Genomic DNA, 19,777 nt, shown 5'->3' with positions numbered 1-19,777 from the left:
TTCCATACACAAATCAAAAGGATGGAACAGGTGGTATGATGATCTTCAAACAGAATGAAATTCCTATTGCTTATAACATTCCAGATATTAATTTTTCATATCCTATATGCATGACAGAACTAATGCTGAGCTAGATCTCCCACTGAGATCTGCTTCTTAGGTTTTCTTTGTATGAGATATCCTGTCCTGTCCTTTCTTTGTCCCAACTGTCTTAAAATCTCACTTTCTACTGATAAGTCTCCTTTTTCAAACAATAATGCTAGCTTCTCTTCAGACCCCATAACCCTATTCACAGAAATATTCACAGAATACTACTTGTTTGTTGAACACATCATCCTGTTTTCTGCATTTGTTTTTTCATGGATAGCTCTTTGAAGATATCTCTTATCTCTTACCTACCTGGGCAGATTTTATCCTTCTAGAACCTTCTTTGTGATTAAGTGCCATTGAACTAGTGATCACAAAGCACTAGTCTCTAGCACTAATCCATCTTTGAAGTCATATCCATCATATTGTTTACAATTCTTAAGGCAGTCTGCATCATTAGGCTGGAATCTATTATCTATTGTTTCTTATTTATCTTCATATTCTCTGTACCAAGATAATGCCTAGTAAGAAGTAGATGTTGAATTATGACATCGAACTCATCAATTTTTCAGTAATACTCACAAATATCATAAGGTCTTCTTAACTATGTGAGAAAGGTAGTCAGATGTCTCCAGTCCCTTATCTCTCACTTGTTATGTAAAGTTTAAAAAACTTTAAAAATATTATTTTCATTTCTAATCTGAAGAAATCCTGATGTGTACTCCAATGCTTTCTAACTTCTATAACCATGGTGAGAAGTATTGTTCTAAAACAATGATACTAGGGATGTTACTGACATGAAGAGGAGTGGTAGGATGCCTAACTACATTTTGCAATGCTTCTTTGAAACAAAACTCCAGTATATTATATACTTTACTAGTCCATCCATCCATCCATCATTGATCATCCATCCATTTATCCACGTGTGAATCTACCTGTTAATCTATCCACCTATCCATCCATGTATCCATTATCCAAATCCATCAATTTACCCATCCATCCATCTACCTAATTAAGATCCATCTATCAATCATTATAAAATGTTTAGATCTGCCTACACTGTATGAGACATTCTCTCAGGTGAGAAGCAAAGATAAAATCCTTATATTAACCAGAGTCCACTCTAGAAGTACTCAAAACACAATTACCTGTCTAAAAAAACTTTGAAAATCAACAATACCATCACGGCAAGCATTTAAAGTAAGCATGGTAACATCTAGCTTTCTCCTATTTTATTTTTACCTCCAGAAAACACTCATAGATCCCAATCTTCGAATTAGCATCGAATAACTCTTGTTTTATGTTTTCCATGGGGATTTTAACTAGATCTATATAGAAGTCTCATATATTAAATGTTCATGCAATATGGTTGTATTGGAATCCATGGGGATCCAAATTTAGGCTGTTCCAGAAGCTTCCAGAGTTACTCCCTTGCTTTGGATCAATCTCCCTAAGCTCATACATGTTGATGCATAGTATCTATTCTTTCATTTTTCTTCTCCTGTTTGCCCTTGAAGTTTAGTTGATTTTCTGCTGATAAAACATATGCCTATCTTGCATTCCTTGCAACTTTCTGACAACTACCATTTGGTTTATTTTTTCCTCAAAATTGGCAACCTATTTTTTTTTTAAGTCTGTCATCTCTTTCCATCCATCAGGTAAATCATGTTTACTGAATCAGTCATTCAGACTGGAGCAGAAAAGGCCAAGAATTCCTAGTCTGACTGAGTATAAGGCTGGACTGACCTGATTTATGTCCCCCTTTGGGAGACTGTTTTTCTTGGTTGTTTGCAATTGCTGGCATGTTTTTCTCTCTCATCACCTACCCTGCCTACTACCAAATCATTCCTTGTCGTTTCCAGAGCATCAAGAGTAGATTCTCTTTCACTTTTGCCATTCTTCGCAGGCTCAGTTACTTAGCTAACCTTTTTTTTTCTGCCCATATGTCAAAAGTGACAAATCTCTGTTCTGAAACTGATAGATGAGTCAGTAAGTGAGCTGCGTGGTGAGAGGGCTTTTCCTGGGACAGCTTGGTGAGTTGCTAGAGGAGGAGAAACCGGAGTGGCAAACTGAGATGAAAAAGAAACAAACAAAATAATCCTCTTTTGAATAAGGAAAGGTATGAGCCACTTTCCTGTCTGGGCCACAAAATAGAGGAGCCCAAGTCTCTGAATCACCATGGAGAAGATCCTTCAGCAGACACCGAAATGAAGCAGTGTCATTGTTAAGCCACTGAGATGTAGAAACTGTAAAGACACTAAACTTCCCCTGTCTGCATTGAAACTCAAGACTCTTAGGAAGAAGGGTAATAATACACAGTTTGTTCTAAAGGACAAGGTTCTTCCAGTCTGCATATTCTTTGTAAGGTGAGGGGCTTTATCGTGAAACACTCACTGATGGATCCTTTGCTGGCTGAAAGGGGCAGTGTAGCAGTCATTCTCCTCCAGGTCTGGCAGTGTCTCCTTGTCCAGCCTCATTGGCTTCTTAGGTAACCATCTCCGAAACCTGCTTATTTGTTTATCGATCCTGTGGTACAGGGAAGGCAAGATCAAAGGGTACAGCATGTCAGCATCACCCTAAAACACAGGAGAGACATCTCCACAGAGTCATAATAATGAGACCACACCCACCAGGTACCCCCTCTGTCTTCATGGTAGATCCCTTAGAGAGTTGAACCCCAGTGTTGTTTCAGTTTCACCAAGTGACCTCAGTATTGTCATCTGTGAAATAGCTGGCATGAGGTCATGACAATAAATGACAGGGCTGCATGGCTCTGAAAGGAACGCCCTTAAACAAAGTGGCGGAGGCCTTAACTCCTTATATTCTGTAGGTCCAGGGAATTCATTTCTGGTTTGGAAAACCTTTGAGGTTAGAACAGAGCTCTAGCCAGAATTAACTTTTGAGTGTGAAGCCAACAGCCTGCCCTACTGGACTGAGTATCCACAGTGAACCTGGATCTATGCTTTGCTTCCTGCCTCACACCTTTCTGGAGCAGCCTCTTAGTGGAAAACTGGATCTTTAGCTTTGACCATGGTTCTCAGGGTTCAGAGTACTCATGACACTGGTGATACTCTGTCCAGTGTGTACAGATTGTTTAGGCCAAGGGAAGCATCAATGGTGTTGGAGACATAGTTTAGAAGTTACATTTTCTTCATTAACTATGTCCTCATTCCCTCAGTCCTACTGACTTGTACACTTCTGGCTTCCAAATGACCAGGTCTCAACCATTGACCACAGCAAACCATTACAAGGACCAAAAACCATACTAGACGTTTTCATGACTATGCTACCACAGGTATGTGAGGTAGACTTGAACAAGTACCACACACCCATTTCACACATTGCAAAAGGGGGTCCTAACGGGTGATAATCCATCTCAAAGTTCCCTGGCACTTCGAAAGCCATGACCCAAATGCAGATTTTTGGATTACTGACTTTGGGGATCACAGTATAGCTGAAAATAGGGATTGTGTTGAAGATAAAGAAGAAACAAATTCTTCTGGAGAAGAAAACATCTCAAATGCTTTCTCAGTCTGTTATTAACTGAGAACACATAGAATTCAATCAGGTTTCATTCGTTCCAATTTAAAATGTACATGACAAAGTATTATTTTCAGTGAATGTGACAGCTAGTTTTACATTTCAATTTGACTGGACTAAAGGGTACCCAGATAGCTGGTAGGAATTTATTCTAGTTTTGTCTCTAAGCATGCTTCCAGAAGAGATTAGGATTTGAATGGGTAGACTGAGAAAAATGTTAGGGGTTACCAGTGTGGGGTAAACACCATTCAATATGTTAAGGGCATGAACAGAAGCAAATGGTGAAGGATGAATTTCCCTTCTATTTAAGCTGGGATTTATCTTCTCCTGCCCTTAATACATCAGTAGTACTAGTTCTCAGGCTTCAATACTTGGATTGAGACTTAGATCATTCCATATCGTAGCTCTCCTGCTTGTACGTTGTACCTCACAGACAGAATCTCTAGAATTGTCTCCATAGCTTCCATAATTGGTGAGTCAGTTATGTAAATCCTCACCTGAGCTGGAAGACCAGATATCCAGTGGAACTGATCTCTGAGGGCACGAGGTAGTGGATGTACCAACCCAAGCAGAGAACTTCTTCCACTTTTTTGGTCCTATACAATCCCTCAAATGGATTAGATATTGGGTATTTGTGATAGTCAACTTCTTTACTCATGTCTATCAATTCAACTGCTAATCTCTTCTGGAAACACTTTCTTAGATACAGCCCCAAATAACTATCTGGGCATTTCTAATTATCTGTGCATTCCTTAGCCCAGCCAATCTGACCTGATATAGAAAAATGATGGTAAGTGCCTTTGTTATCACTTCCTTTGTTCTCAGCATTATTCAAGCCTCAGAGGATCTTAATTCTACTTGGTAGTGGCTGTCCTTCTCAGAATCCCTGAAACTGCCAACTGGAAAGAATCTCACAGCTTCTACTCTACTCCACTCTACTCTCTCATCTTTAGATAGAGAGCAGCGAAGATTCTACTCAGGTTCATGAAGCCAGAAAATAACAGCAGATTGAAAGAGTCCAAAGCCCCAAGAAAGAGAAAAAGTTCTCTTCTACTCCATACTTTCCCTCCTTGGTCCTTCTCCCGCCCTCACCATCTTTTTAGAGATACTTAAAACATAGATGCTGGGCTTCAGAGAAGGAGCATGAAGCATGGCAGTGGTTAAGAACATAAACTCTGGGGACGGAGTAACTAGAATCTAATATTTGCAGTGGGACTTTGGGCAAGGCACCTAATTGCCATGCTTCAACTTTCCTCATCTGTAAAAAAGGAATGAAGAACACACTCAGATCACATAGTTGGGATAAAGAACTGATTAACACACACCTAAAATCTTAAAGGCAATGTCTCACATACAGTAAGTTCTGACTTTAGTTACTTAATTTTTCCCTTTCTCAAAAAATATAAAAATAAAAATTTGAGCCACCAGCTTTTTGTTTTAACATTTCCTTTTGCTTTTCAACTCAAATGTAGTTGTGTTTTCTCCACCCTGATCAGTTGTCTAAGTTCCATGATTTCATCTCTAAATGAACTCATAAGTTCTATTTTTCCATATTAAGCTGGTGGCCTTCCCTATAGCTCTTGGCATTATTTCATCTGATTGCCTTAAAACTCACTCAAGAAAGAGGACATTGGCCCAAAGGTTTTTTATAATAGAGCTTTTACCTCCCACACATCTCCAGTCTGCAGCACTAATCGGATTACATTTTGCAGAAACTGGGCTCTGCGTGCAATGACTATGAATTCAATCCAGCTGGGCACAGTGCTCAGCGTGGATAAAAAAACAAACACGGCTGTTAAAAAAAATTGAGCATAAGTACTCAGTGGGGATGAAGTGGCGGATTTTAGCAGCTAGCTGTGGCACCACAATTTGAATGATATTGTAGAAATGGTGAAGAGAGAGAATAGTGTAGTGAAAATGATTAATTGAAAAATGAAAGGGAAAAGCAGGAAGTAAGAAGGAAACAAGAGGAGAGGCTACTTGACGTGGCAAAAAAGACGCTGAGATTGTCACTGGAGTGCCTAGAACTTGCTTATCAGCACAGCCAGTTGCCTTCCTGGGCCTTGTTTTCCAGAGATACAAAATGGGGTAACAGTAATAAGTGCCATCATTTTCGGCATCATCTTCCTGACTGACAGCACAGCTGGCATATCATAAAAGACAGGGGGCAATGAAATGCTTTGAAGAAGCTGCCAGGTAAATAGCAAGTAATAGTAATAATTTCTCAAAGGCCACAGGGCCCTAATGTGAAAGTGACGGAAAGTAGACCTGAAGTTTTGAAAACACCATAGTGAAGAAAGACATTTTTTAGAAATCTTGAAAATAAAACTGCTGGGTTGGCTGACCTTCACTGGGGAACCAAAATGGATGGGGGAGAAGCATGATTCCTTCAGGCTCCATCACACCTGCCTGTCCATGAATGAGGCTTTTTACAGTGACAGACAGGCACACGCTCAGACACAGCCAGCAGCAGATTGTCCTCCCAAATACGTCCAGCCTCTAACACCTGGAACTTATGAATAGCACAAGGGATGGGAACACATTCTGGGTTATTTAGATGGGTCCTTATTTAGCCAGATAGGTCTTCTAAAAGCAAAGAGCTTTCGTTGATTGGGGTCAGGAGAAATGTGGCAAAAAGGAAGGTCAGAGAGATTGAGAGTAGGGAGCAAGGATTTGATCAGTTAGGCTATGGCTGGTTTTGAAGATGAGAAGATCAAGAAGCCAGGGAATGTAGTAGCTAGAAGCTGAGAACGGCTTTCAACCAAATAGCCAATATGTATACACAATGGAATTTTATTCATCTGTTATAAAGAATAACATTGTACCACTTGTAAAGAAATGGAAAGACCTGGAAAAATTTATGTTAAATAAGTAGGTCAGTCCCAGGGAGGCAAAGGATGCGTGTTTTCCCTATATGTGAAAGCTAGATTTAGCTCGTAAACCTGCAAGTAAATACCTTAGGTACAAAAGCACGTAAATGTATTAATTGAAATATGGTAGATTCAAGACAGAACTCAAACAGCGCAATTCCTTAGAAAGGCAAAGTCAAGAGTTCAAGAAAATAAACACCAGGAAGGCGACACCTGAAAAGAGTGGGTGATCAAGGGGGAAAGGGATACACGAATGAAGAGGGGAAGATGGGGAGGATGCAGTCAAGAGTTAATATATGCCCTAGAAAATTAAGGAGAGCAAGAGTCAGGGTGCATAAGGGAGGAATGTGTAAGAATGTTAAAATGGGTGACATATTGATCAGGATATATTATATTTATAAACTGATCTGTTCAATGGCAACTCCTCTGTATAGCTACTTGAAGATAACAACAACAACAATGATGAGCTGAAATAGTCCGCAAACAGAATGAACTCAGAAGCAAATTCTCTCCAAAAGTTTCCAGATTAGAGTTGACAAAAACCTTGATTGCAGCCTTGGAAGACTTTGAGCATGGAAATCAGTAAAGTCCTCTCCCCAGGACTTATGAATTACAGAAACAGGACAACCAACATGTGCTATTTTGTGCAGTTTAGTTTGTGGTAACATGTTCTGACTGAAACAGGCGACTGGCACAATTCTTAAAACAATCTTCTCCTATCTAAAGGATTGGCCATGTTTAGTCAAGCTCCCATGGTACTAAGTCTGCCAATGAACCAGTGTGTTACCACTTCTCAAATAAGAGACTCTAAGAACAACATCCTTCGTAGCGGGGACAGGATGAATGGGCGTACCTCTGGACTGCTCTCCACAAATACTTTCCTGTCTCTGTGTGTCATCATCAGATATGACTGAGGATCTCCTTCAACCACACAAAGAAGAAAACACATCACACAAAAGTCAGTAGGCTAGAAGGCATCAGTCCAGCTGGATTTTGGATTCTGATGCTGTATACCAGTATTACCCTAGACAAGGCTTTTATCCTGTTTTATGCCAGTAGGGGCTTGAACTCAGGCCTCATGTTCTCACTTACCCTTTTCACTTAAGACTGGAGATGTAGTGTTTGAGCCACACCTCCACATCTGGCTTTTTATCAGGTAACTGGGGATAAATGACTCATGGACTTTTCTGCCTGGGCTGGCTTTGAACCATGATCATTAGATCTCAACCTCCTGACTGCTAGGATTTCAGGTGTGAGCCACCAATCCCAGCTTATATTCTGTTTAGATATTTGTTGGTGGTGATTTGGATACTAATATCATTCTAAAATTTTTTTTTCCATACGCATGGATTTTTGAGTCAGCTAGAAATGGAGTCATAGTCTCGTGAATAGGTGACAAGTTGTGAGTGACGTGCTGGGCAAGTGACTAACCCTCTCTGAGCTGAAAATGCCAATCACTAAAGGCAGCATGAGGGTCAAAACAATGATGAATATCAAGTTCTTTCATCATGCCACAAAGGCCCCAGTGGCTCAATTAAATAATGGCTTTAAGGATAAAGAAAATGATGATCATACAGGTTGGAAAAGCTATGGCCAGTTTTACATAACTTAAACAAGCAGACTTTGGCATCTGTCAAAAATGGATTAGATTGATCCCTGTGAATTTGTTTCTGCCTTGTTATTCTTCTTGCTTTTGCTGTTATTCTGACTCAGGGCACCATGGTGATGGCAATTCTGGCCATTTGTGCCAGCTTGGAGAAATTCATGACCCCATGATGGCTCAGGTTTCTCACTTCTGAAATGAAGAAGAGTTCATGGGGAAACTGGGAGGGACAAATGATGCAACATGCTCAAGACACTACTATCATCATCATTGTACTCTTAACTCTCATTCTTGCTTATTTGTCAAATAGGATTTCTTGAATATTTTACCTTAGTGACTACAGGACATCTTTTTAACTTGTTATTCTTTGACATTTGCTTCTTTGAAATTCAACCACTCTACAATGAGCACCAACTATGTTCTAAGAAAAAAATAAAACAAGAATATTGATGATGACAGTAATAAGGAATGAGCATGTAGAGAGCTCACATCTCAGCAGAAATTCAAATGCTAGGATGATCTCTTATGTATTAAGGCCATTTATCCCATGTTACATTTAATAAATATCCCTAAACAGGCAATCCCATGTTACATCTAATAAATATCCCTAAATAGGCAATGGTGAAATTTACTTTCATATATTTAAGCCACTTTCATATATTACTTTCATATATTTAAGCCACTAAACCAGAAAGTGTCCTACAGGGCTCTTACAAGAGTAAAGCTTACTTAATAATGTCTCCATCTGCAGAGACTGTATTGGCTTAGTGATTTAGCATTGATTTTGGTTGGATACACTGTCAGTTTGCTCTATTTATGCTATTTACTGAGAAAAATATCTCTTAAAGACTACATGGGCAAATCAGTGAAGAGAAGATATGTCATTCACATGGGAAATTCTGGCCTTGACTTGTCAAATTAATATGTAGAATATAGGTGAATTCCTTTTACAGAAAGTTATTCTGATGGTAAGTTTGGGTTCCCCTCACAACGTTGGTTTTGGCAGGTGAGGTTGTAGGAAATACATCTGGGAAGAGCTGGCAAGGCAGCCCAGAAAATGGGAACAGATGTGTCACTTTTGCCACGGTTTCCCAAGGTTCAGCTTGACCCCTTTATTTCTCTATTCCCTTGGCTGTAAAGGAGAAATAATTCCATTCACCTTTGGAATGGTGATGATCAGAAAAGACCACAGGCAAAGGGCCTTGCTGTCACCATGCTGACCTGATTCTTATAACGTTTACCTGTGTGCACCGTCTCCATTTGGCATTCATTGAGGAACATCTCCAAAGCCAAGGGCAGTAGGCACCAATGACAACTTGATCAGATTGAATTAAATGATCACAGGCCTACTTTAGAGACATGTTTTCCCCCAGATCAGAATGTTCTAGAATCATGTTTCTAATGGATTACATTGGCAGACAGACATGGTTTGTCCTAGAGGGACCCAACAAGATAAGCTTTAGGGTGGTGGTATTTTTCCCCCCAGTGGAGGCAGTAAACAAAGCCCTTGGCTGCAGTAAACAAAGCCCTCTTGATCTGGTGATCAGACAACACAGGCTTGGATTTCTTTTTCCTTTCCTTAGAGCCAAGTCCACTGCATTTGCAACCTTTCCCTGGATAGAAATTAAAGATGTTTGGAAACTAATTTGATTCTTTTAGGTCACAGGATTTCTATTTGGGGCATAGCCTAAATACTTTATAAAAGAATCTTAAGGCTTTGGAACATTTATGGATATTAATTTTTAAAAATAGGGATGGGAAAATAAAAGCTGTGTTGTCATTTTGCCGATATCCTAATCTGATAGGACTGTGATGTACGAAATATATAATGGAATAGAATCCAGTTATCATCCTGCCAAGTATTGGAGAGAAAAAAGTCAGGCCAAATTCTTATGATTGTGGTGGAGAGAAAAGGAATGAGTAATAATGAGTTTAGCTATAGGCCACCCCAAATAATCAGATTTGTTACTTATCTTCTTCAGACTATTTTTGTGTGGTTTTGTGATGGGAAATAAATAAAGGCAGAAGAAAGATGATAAATTCTCCTTTTTTATGGGGGAAGTAATTTCTAATACTTGTGTAAGCCTATTCAGAGATAAGATCCAGAGTAGTGTTTAATAGACCAAGCACACAAATAAAAAGAACCATTTCTTTCAAAAATGTGAATCTGAGTTCCATGAGTGTACTTTATGTGAGCTGGGTGACTTTTTGAAATAAAGATATTTAAGAAACAATGTTTCATTTCCCTGACTGTTCAAGACCTTTTGAAATTTTTATTAATTTATTTTCTCCTTAAAGAAGACAGGAGTACATAGGTGGGGGACAGGAATGCTTTTTTGGATTAATAAAACTAAATATAATTTATATAGAAGAAATTAAAAGCTAAATTAAACAGCTATATTCAGCATGAGAGGAGAATTTGAGAATGCTGAGGTCAAATGTTTCATTACTAGGGTACTGTCAGGAACACAAGTTAAAGACATGTCCTTCAGCCTGAATCTCAGAACTGACTACAGAAACGTGGATATGCTTCTTTATTAGGATTGGCCTGTTCTGAGATGAAATGCAGAATTAAAGCAGATACAAAATTTTCTACTTAGCTGTATTTTAAATTCACCTTGGACATTAGACAAGACCATCAGTCCAATGTTGTCTAAATGGAATGCTGCATGGTTAAAAATAAAAAAAAATAACACCAAAAAAAAAAATCGAAGACGACGGGAGAGGGTGGCTCATGCCCGTGATCCTAGCTACTCAGGAGGCTGAGATCTGAGAATCACAGCTTGAAGCCATTCTAGGCAGAAAAGCCAGAATTGGAGATGTGGCTCAAGTGGTAAAGTACCACCCATAAACGATAAAGCCAAGCAGACTGTGAGGCCTAGTGGCATGTACACACTGCATACTATTTTCAGAATACTATTTTCAGTTGCAAATCCTAATTGGGACTTCCAATATATTCTACTGCCTAATTTCTTCCATGACTGTGATTTATGCACTTTAAAAGGCAGTAACTTTTTCAGGTTAAAGATTCGTGTTTACCAAGTGGTTCTTCCAGCTCTGGAAACAAGAATCTACCAAGCTTTGTTATTCACTCAAAACATCTCCTTTGTACAAATAGAGAACATACGATGGATCTTGTGTGTCCACAGACTTCTCTACCTCCCTCTTGTTGACTCCTATTCTATATCTCATCCTCTCTTCCTCTTCTTCTGTCATAAAACTTATCAAGATAGCAGTAAACTCTTACTGCTTCTGATTCACCAGAACCTCATCCTTTTTCCACCAGTTGCAGTTAGGTTTGGGATGCCTTCTAGTCTATGGGCAAAATGTGGATGGACCAGGACTGATAGCATTAGCATCAGTACCACTTGGACAAGTTGAAATGCAACTTGTCAACCTACACTTTAGACTCATGGACTCAGAAACCTTGAAGATAGTCCCATGATCCTGAAGCACATTTGAGAACCACTATATTCCACAGAGACTACTGTGATGAAAATTATCAACAACTTCTAAATGTCTTAAATGGACTCAAGTTTCACAATTCATGAGGAGCTGAAGAATGTCCATACTTTTGGAAACTCATCCTTCATTCTTCCATTCTCAAAATGCTACTTTTCATCTACCTCCTGTTTTCTCTTGCTCCCTTATAAGGATTTTCCAAAGAACTATCTCTGGCCTTCATTTCTTCATTCTGTACATCCTTTCCTAGGAAAAACTATACACTCTCATGAAGTCATGCTATTCGTTTCCAGAATGGACTCTAACTTTACTTCTCACTGTGCCTGTCGCATCCTAAGTTCCAAGGCTGCCTGAACATTCCAAATACTTAACGTGAATTATAATGTAAAATTACCAAAAGTAAAATCACCGTCTTCCTCATCACACTGGTTCTTCTGCTGAATTTTCATTCCTCTCTTACCTTCAACAATATTTCCCTAATTCCTCAGATATTCTAGCCTCTTTTTCCCCAACTCTTAGTTTCCAAATACCTAAGAAGTACTCAACCCTTTTGCTTATAATTTCCCATCTCTCTCACATGCCTTTTGGGGCTGTAGATTATTATTTTTTGTCTATCCAGGGGGAACAACTATGACCAGTGTATGAAAGTGACAAAGAGGGAGAGATTAGGACCTAGATGGAATAGAGAGACTGCTGTTTCTGTTGTACATTCAAATGTGGACTGACTAATCAAAGACAAAAAGTTAAGTGAGTAGCTGGACTTGCTGACATTATCCCTCAATCTTGAGTTCAGTGTTGCTTTTTCCCATCACTGTCTTTCAAGTCCTCCTCACCTAGCCCTTCTTCATCATTGAGCACTTTATGTAGACATTTTATCCTATGTGACTTCCTTTCTCTCCACACCTCTCTTATGTATGGAGATTTCATTAGGCTCATTTATCCTACCTACCATGTGCTAACGTTCACCAGTATAGAATCATATATACTATGCCTGCTTTTAAACATTACCCAGGTCGGGAGACGGAGATTCACATTTTCAATTATAGCCCAGGGTGAGGGGGTGATAAGGTGACAATGAGAGAACAAAGAAGGGGCATTTGACCTGGTCAACAAGCCCAACTTTGCAGACTGAGTTTTGAGGACTAAGTAGGTACTATATTGGTGTCAAGTTGAGAAGTGATCATTTAATAGAAGCACTATTTGCAAAGACAGATAAATCCAATGAGTGTCATATGTTTGGAAACCATGAGTAGTCTGAGGTAGATCGAACAGAGAATGACGGAAAGGAAGAGATAGGCGAAGGCAGTCTTTCAAGGGTGATATCTAAGCTAAATCTTTCAACTTGTTTTTGATGGACATGATTGGATTTGCTCTTTAGTAATGAAGAGGGGTCAATAACAGAGGCAGGAAGATAATTTGATGCAAAATAGACAAGAGATAATGAGATTACAGTAAGGCAAAAGCAGTGGAAGTGAAGAACACTGAGTGAATTCTGGAAGTTTCCATGGGACAGCAGAACTTTTGAATTTCATTAGAGGAGAAGGGGTAACATCCAGGATGACACTGAGTTTTCTTACATGACAATGGAAGCAATGGAGCCAAGGCCTTTCTAGGTCATGGAGACTACATGCATATAAGTGGATTATGTATGACTAAACAGAATGTGTCAGGCAATTAGTGGACTAGTCATTAGAGGAAAGAAAAAAGACAGAGGAGATGGCTATAAGTTCAGAAAGTGAAAGGGAATAGTACGTGTTCATTGACCATAAGTTACTCATAAAAATCACCAAATGATATCACTTATGAACACTAACACATATGAGGCACTAATCTTTGCATCACCCCCCCAGGGCAGAAAGTAATATCTTCATTTTTAGAAAGATGGAAGCTTCAACTCAAAGAAGTGAATTAAGTTTCCCACATCATCCAATACCAACATAGATTTTATGTTCAAAGAATATGGTCTTCCTATATATTTTATTATACTAAATGAAGAGTACTTGGAAAATTTGGACAAGGGTAAGACATAATCTCTACACCTTTTAAAACTTGGAATATATTTCATTCAACAAATTGAAACAATATCATGTGTCGATTTGATGTAAGTACTGTATCATTAAAGTTGGGAGGAATTTATATCTTCATCTGGTGTTTCCTTTGAGTTTGATTTAACTTTAGTTTTTATGTCCCATATCTACAGTTAGCCAAATCCTTATTTTAACAGGAATATTTATCTGTCATACAGATGTGTGGTTTCCAAATCATGGCCCCATACAGGACTAGCAGCATTGGCCTCAGCTAAGAACCTGTTGAAATAAAAGTACTCCATCCCCACTGCAAAACTACTTAAACAGAAACTCTGGGTGGGGGCCAGGGGAGCTAGAAATCTGTGTTTTAACAGCTCTCCAGGTGCTTCTGATGCTGGCTGAAGTTTGAGGACTATAAACATAAGCTGAAGAGTTATAACTTATAGAGATATTTATGATGAAGATCTAGCTGTGACAAGGGACAAATCTAAGTCATGGTGAATACAAATCCCATGTCTACTACCTAATGGAAAAAAACCCTGCCAATTAACAGGGGTACCACTGGGAAATTTTGAGATACAAGACTATCTTAGTTTCTCTTAGTGCTTGCCATTTCACTATACTTTATTGAGCGCTCATGCACCTGAAAAAAATCTGCCAAAATTTATATCAATTATTTATTTCCAGCTCTGCATAGCATACATGATCTGAATCCTAAATCTCACAGAACTGAAGTAATACACCGGATTCCAAGTTATCAATAAATATAAGAACAATTACAATTTTGAATTAGATCCACCAATGATCACAAAGTTATCCCCTGAGCCAAGATCGGCTGGGTGCTCCCTGTCTCCATGGCTTGTCATAAAACAAGAAGAAAAAAATTTAGGAAGAAGATAACCTTCATACACTGTGATTGTTTTCTTTTTGTAATGAAAGTTGAAAGAGCTCTTTAGGACATATATTTGCATATTTTATTTAAGAAGTTTCTGCCCATGGGTGAAGGGAGTAAGTAGCCATCAACTTTTGAGCCATGACCACATGTACCTCAAGCTTTCAAATTATCCACAGTGGATGGAGGGATTTATGTGATGCTCTGAATAGCTAGATTTTTTTTTTTTGGTAACTAATCTACCAGAATGGGCTAAAAGACCCACAGCTCCAACACACCTCAGCATCCTCTTCTGTATAGAAGCATCAGAGGCAAAGCTCTGAGAGGGGGATACTTTCATCTTGGCTTTCTTTCAGGCTAGCCTGAAACTGCTACTTTTAGAACATACATGACAATCATTTTTGCTGGGTGATATCTGGGCTTGCAGCTCCTTGTATTTGTTGGAGTACACAGACCAGTCCACACACAAACAAATTATAATGGAGCTTGCTACTCACCTGCTCATGAACTTGTACCGACGGGGCAGGTAATAGATTTTTCTCCTGGAAGAACAGCAAAAATGAAGCCAGTCGAGAAGAAAACCCATCGTCAGTTACAGTTTGAACTAGCAAGGAAGGAAAGGAGATTGAAGATAGAAGCCTGTAAGAGGTGAAGAAGAAAACACTAAAAAGAGATTAACAGTGAGAATTGCAATAGGAAAACAGGGCGTGCATTTTTGAAATGCATTTGCATTTCATGAAACCTTATGAAACGGCTTCCATTGTTACTACTGCCTCTCCTTATTACCATGACTGTCACAATTGCTCCTTGCCTATACAAGGTGTCTTGAGTGATGATTTGGAATATGTGGTATTATTGCACAGGATAGATTAGCTTTTTTTTTTATTTCTCCCCTTTTGGGAAACTTAGAGATAAATCAGGGAGCAACATAAATAATTTAGTGGACATACTATTCTACTAAACCAACAGTCTGCTAGCTCCCTCCTTATGTTTAGAGAACATTTCTCTTATGATTTAGACGGGAGTATCATAAAACATGTAGTAGGGGAAAGACACTAACTTATCAGCATCGACACCCAGTTGTACATCTGGGGGACATTGCCTATCCACTGTCTTTGGTTAAAGGTGAAGTCAACAGGTAAGACCAAGAGATCCTAGAGAAAATGCTTAAAAAAAAATCAAACCTTGGGGATGGGAATGTGGCTTAGTGGTAGAATGCTTGCCTAACATGCATGAAGCCCTGGGTTCGATTCTTCAGTATCACATAAACAGAAAAAGCCAGAAGTGGCGCTGTGGCTCAAGTGGTAGAGTGCTAGCTTTGAGCAAAAGAAGCTCAAGGACAGTGCCCAGGCCCTGAGTTCAAAGCTGCAGGACTGTAAAAAAAAAAATCAAATAATAAAGATTGGTTACATCACTGCATAATTATATTTTTGAAATGTTTAAAATGAAATATTTTGGATGTTGTATCTGATCATTTAAAATGCAATCTCCTTTCCCTATTTCTGTCATCTGTCAATGGAGTAAAAATGAAATGGATGCAGTTTGTATGCATTCTGAACAGCTATTGAGCTAACTTGTTTAGGGAAAACGGGGAGTGTGTAGGTCAAAAAGTAGTTGGAGTATTTGTGACAAAAGGCATGGAAACAATTAAAAGGCCAGTTGTTAGCAGGAGTTTGGGCTGAGGCAGGGAGTGAATAGGAGAAGCAGGGGATTTTAGAACACAATGTTCTATACAAGTCTGTAATGGAACTATGTGGCAATATGCATTGGTCAAAACCCATAGAATTATACAACATGTGGGAACCCTAAAGTAAACCATTAGACTATAATTAGACTTCAGCTAATATTGGTATATCAACTGAACAAACACACTATACAAGTGCAAGATGTTAAAAAGAATACTGAATCAGAAAAGGGGGGCATAGGATGCTCTGAACTATGTGCTCAGAGTTTTATAAACCCCAAATTGCTTTAAAATCATTAATAAAACTAAAATCATAACTAATACAACTAAATTTATGAGCATATATTTAAACGGTAGGTTTTATTGGCTATTTCACATTCTAATCCTATTCTTTAATTTCCTTTCAAACATGGTTGGGTTAAATATCCAAGGAAACTAAACCTAAGATTTAGAAGTGCAACTACAGAAAATAATCAATACAGATAAGATTCTTTGGGACATTTAAATTCAGCCAAATTGATATTTGTGTATTTTGTTGAAATGGTATATTGGGAGAATTCCTCCTTTGGAAACCCACACTGAGCACAAGCTAACAACATAAAATATAAATGCATCAGGTTGTAATGAGTGAAGCTGTGCTCAGGTAAAATCACATCAATAATAATGAGTCAATCTGTGTTCCACATCACAGTATTTCCTCCTAAAATCACTGTCCCGCAGGAATTCTTACATCATGATAAGATTATTGCTCAAATCATATTCTCTTAGTGCTATGTGGAATAGGTATTCATTCCACTTGAAGGCAGAACATTTCTGCTATGTAATGGGCATACAGAAATATATTTAGCAGCTAGGCACTTGGGATGTGAAATACTCTGTGAAAGAGAGAGAGAGAGAGAGAGAGAGAATGTGTGTGCGTGCGCGTGCGTGCATGCACTGGTACTGGGGCTTGAACTAAGGGCCAGGGCTAGTGTTCTACCACTTGAACCAGGGGTCTACTTCCAGCTTTTTGGTGGTTAATTGGAGGTAAGAGTCTTATGGACTTTCCTTCCTCGGCTGGCTTTGAGCCACAATTCTCAGATCTCAGTTTGCTGAATAGTTAGGATTACAAGTATGAGCCATCAGTTCACCTGGATGGATATGAAGTTCTTGGAATGCTAGGGGAACTTGTTTTATAATACCAATGCTCAAGTTTGCAGTCTCATTGGGTTCTTTTGCAGAAATGTGCTCTGGTAGAGGTTTGTAAGATTTATTATAGGGAAGGTTTATTAGTTTCTACCTAAGCATTTTTGTAGGTTTGTTTTTCCCCTTTTGGCTCTTAGGTATAATATGGTACTAATTCATAGTATGTATCCATATTAGATTACTGTATTATTGGTAAATACCTAGCTTTAACTATTATAGTATGGCAGTTTTATGAAACTGAATTGATTTTCTTTCTTTCTTAGTGGATACACACACACACACATACACACACACACACACGTATATTTCCTGCAGGAAAAACAGCTTCTGGAAATCCCAGCCTGCATTTTGGCTTGTATTAGGACATAAAGGCCAATGAACAAAGAAAATGGCACATACTGGAGCGATCTATCACAGAGTAGTGAATGGAGATGTCCCTTCTCTAAATGGGTCCCTAGCTTTTCTGTCTCTGAATAGAGCTGATTCTTTGTCAATATCACTTCCTACAACCCATTAAGAGGCATATTGTAAAACTGATTCCTGTCAGTTCGTTTGGTCTTACTGGACAAGTTGAAAACCCCAAACCAATATCTTTTTAAAACTACTCTGGGGGGGGCGGGTTGGGAAGGTGGCTCAGTGGCAGAGCGCTTGCCTCGCATGCCCGAGGCCCTGGGTTCGGTTCCTTAGCACTACATAAGCAGAAAAAAAGCCGGAAGTGGCACTGTGGCTCAAGTGGTAGAGCGTTAGCCTTGAGCTGAAGAGCTGAAAGACAGTGCCCAGGCCCAGAGTTCAGGCCTCACAACCGGACCCCCCCCCAAAAAAAAAGATAAGTAAAACTACTCTTGATTCTGAGCTTCCTCAGACCCCTTGAGTAGCTTCATTATGAACCTCTCCTTCATACCTTGGCATTTATAATCTCAGGTTTAATAGTTCTATTTTATTTCTGTGTAGCAATTGAAGATCACTTTTTCTTTATCCATAAGGAAAATAAGAATAATCACTGTGAGTTAAAGGTAAATTAATCCATTTAAATAACCTAGCAGAACACATAGAGGATTTTCTATTTTCTCTTAGAACAAATACCAATATTTGTGTTTGTACAGTGTTTATGACTCTTAAATTAAAAATGTGTTTTTATTTTAAGCTATAGAACAAACTTTCATGAAATTTCTTGAACTTGTTTCTTGGAAAGTGGATTTGAATGCTTTTCTGTATATGTGGGACTGATGATTACAGAGCATGATTCCCCAGACTATGGCTGCTCCAAGCAGCAGTACCCAAGACTTCTAAAAGTGGCAGTTGAACTCTGAAGATGCCACTTGAAAAATGCTTCTTTATCACAGGCACCTGAAATATCTGACTGCTAAGGCCTAAATTAGCCAGAAATTGTCACAAAAGCCAGGAAATAATTATTGGCCATAATTAACACTTTCTTAAATATTCGAAGATTTTTCGCCCTCTGGTATAGCTTTTTCAATTAGTTATATTTGTTCCAAGCAAGAACATTAGCTTTACAGTGAGGCACCATACAGAATGGAGAAAAATATGTTGATACCTACCTGAAAGGCATCCTTACATTCATTTGTTCCGCATATCTTCCCAGGACTTCCCATGGGGCATGCAACTTCACAAAGATAATGTCGCTGTTTATTAGAGAGGACTGAAACAGGAAAAAAAAAAGAAACTACATTTAAAAGTATATCCGAATCCCTCACAGAGTAAATTGAGTTGGAAGTTAAGAGCATGTGAACTCCAATGGAGTTATGATTTAAGGGGCCCTTCAACAATAAGCCAGAGTCTTAAAATCTGCACATATTTATTTGACAATTTCCCCACTCTGTGCACTGGAGATTCAGCTGTGAACAAGAGAGGTAGGAATGACATTTATTCTACACAATTATCATTGTTTTAAAAGAAGACCAGCAAAATAAATTGAAAAGAGAAGGATATGTTCAGATAACAAAGAGTGTTCTGAGGCTAGAAGTAATGGAAGGAGTTCTGGTGCACACCCTACTTTGAATACAGAGGTCAAAGTAAAGGTCCTCCTCTCTGTGGAGGAAGCTGGTGAACTGAGATCTACAGGGGGAGAAAACACCAGCTGGGGAAACAGCATGGGCTGCATGCTCTGGGCGAGAAGATCCTGAAATGGGAAACTGCATGATGTGGAAGGGAACAGAAAGGAGAACAGTCGAGGTATATGGAAGTAGAGAATGGCTGGACCCATGGGTGGAAGGCAGAGTGTACAACACTTCACAGGCCACTTGACTAAACTCTTGGAATGCTGGGAAGCCATCTTGATTTTGGTGTTCAAAGATCACTGTGGCTTGACTGTGGAAAATAAATTTTAAGGGAAAGCTGTCAGTAGATGAAAGCAACAGTGAAGGTAGAGATGGAGGGACAAAGGAGAGATGGGAGTTGAATTTGGGG

The 19,777-nt window shown here is 38.9% G+C and overlaps 1 protein-coding gene across 1 annotated transcript in view; it reads right to left on the bottom strand.

Moving 5' to 3' along the window:
- The window catches only part of Ano4 (anoctamin 4), a 195,224-nt gene that overhangs the window by 112,940 nt on the left and 62,507 nt on the right, over window positions 1-19,777 (bottom strand). The window contains exons 5-7 of the mRNA XM_013019853.1: window positions 18,910-19,010; window positions 14,979-15,023; window positions 2,482-2,613 (exon numbers count right to left, since the gene is read on the bottom strand). Of these exons, the coding sequence (XP_012875307.1) occupies window positions 2,482-2,613; window positions 14,979-15,023; window positions 18,910-19,010 (278 nt within the window). The remainder of the gene's footprint in view (window positions 1-2,481; window positions 2,614-14,978; window positions 15,024-18,909; window positions 19,011-19,777) is intronic.

This window comes from Dipodomys ordii, unplaced genomic scaffold, assembly GCF_000151885.1.
Source record: "Dipodomys ordii isolate 6190 unplaced genomic scaffold, Dord_2.0 Scaffold3, whole genome shotgun sequence".
Classification (NCBI taxonomy): Eukaryota; Metazoa; Chordata; class Mammalia; order Rodentia; family Heteromyidae; genus Dipodomys; species Dipodomys ordii.
This window is presented reverse-complemented; position numbering and strand designations above follow the sequence as displayed.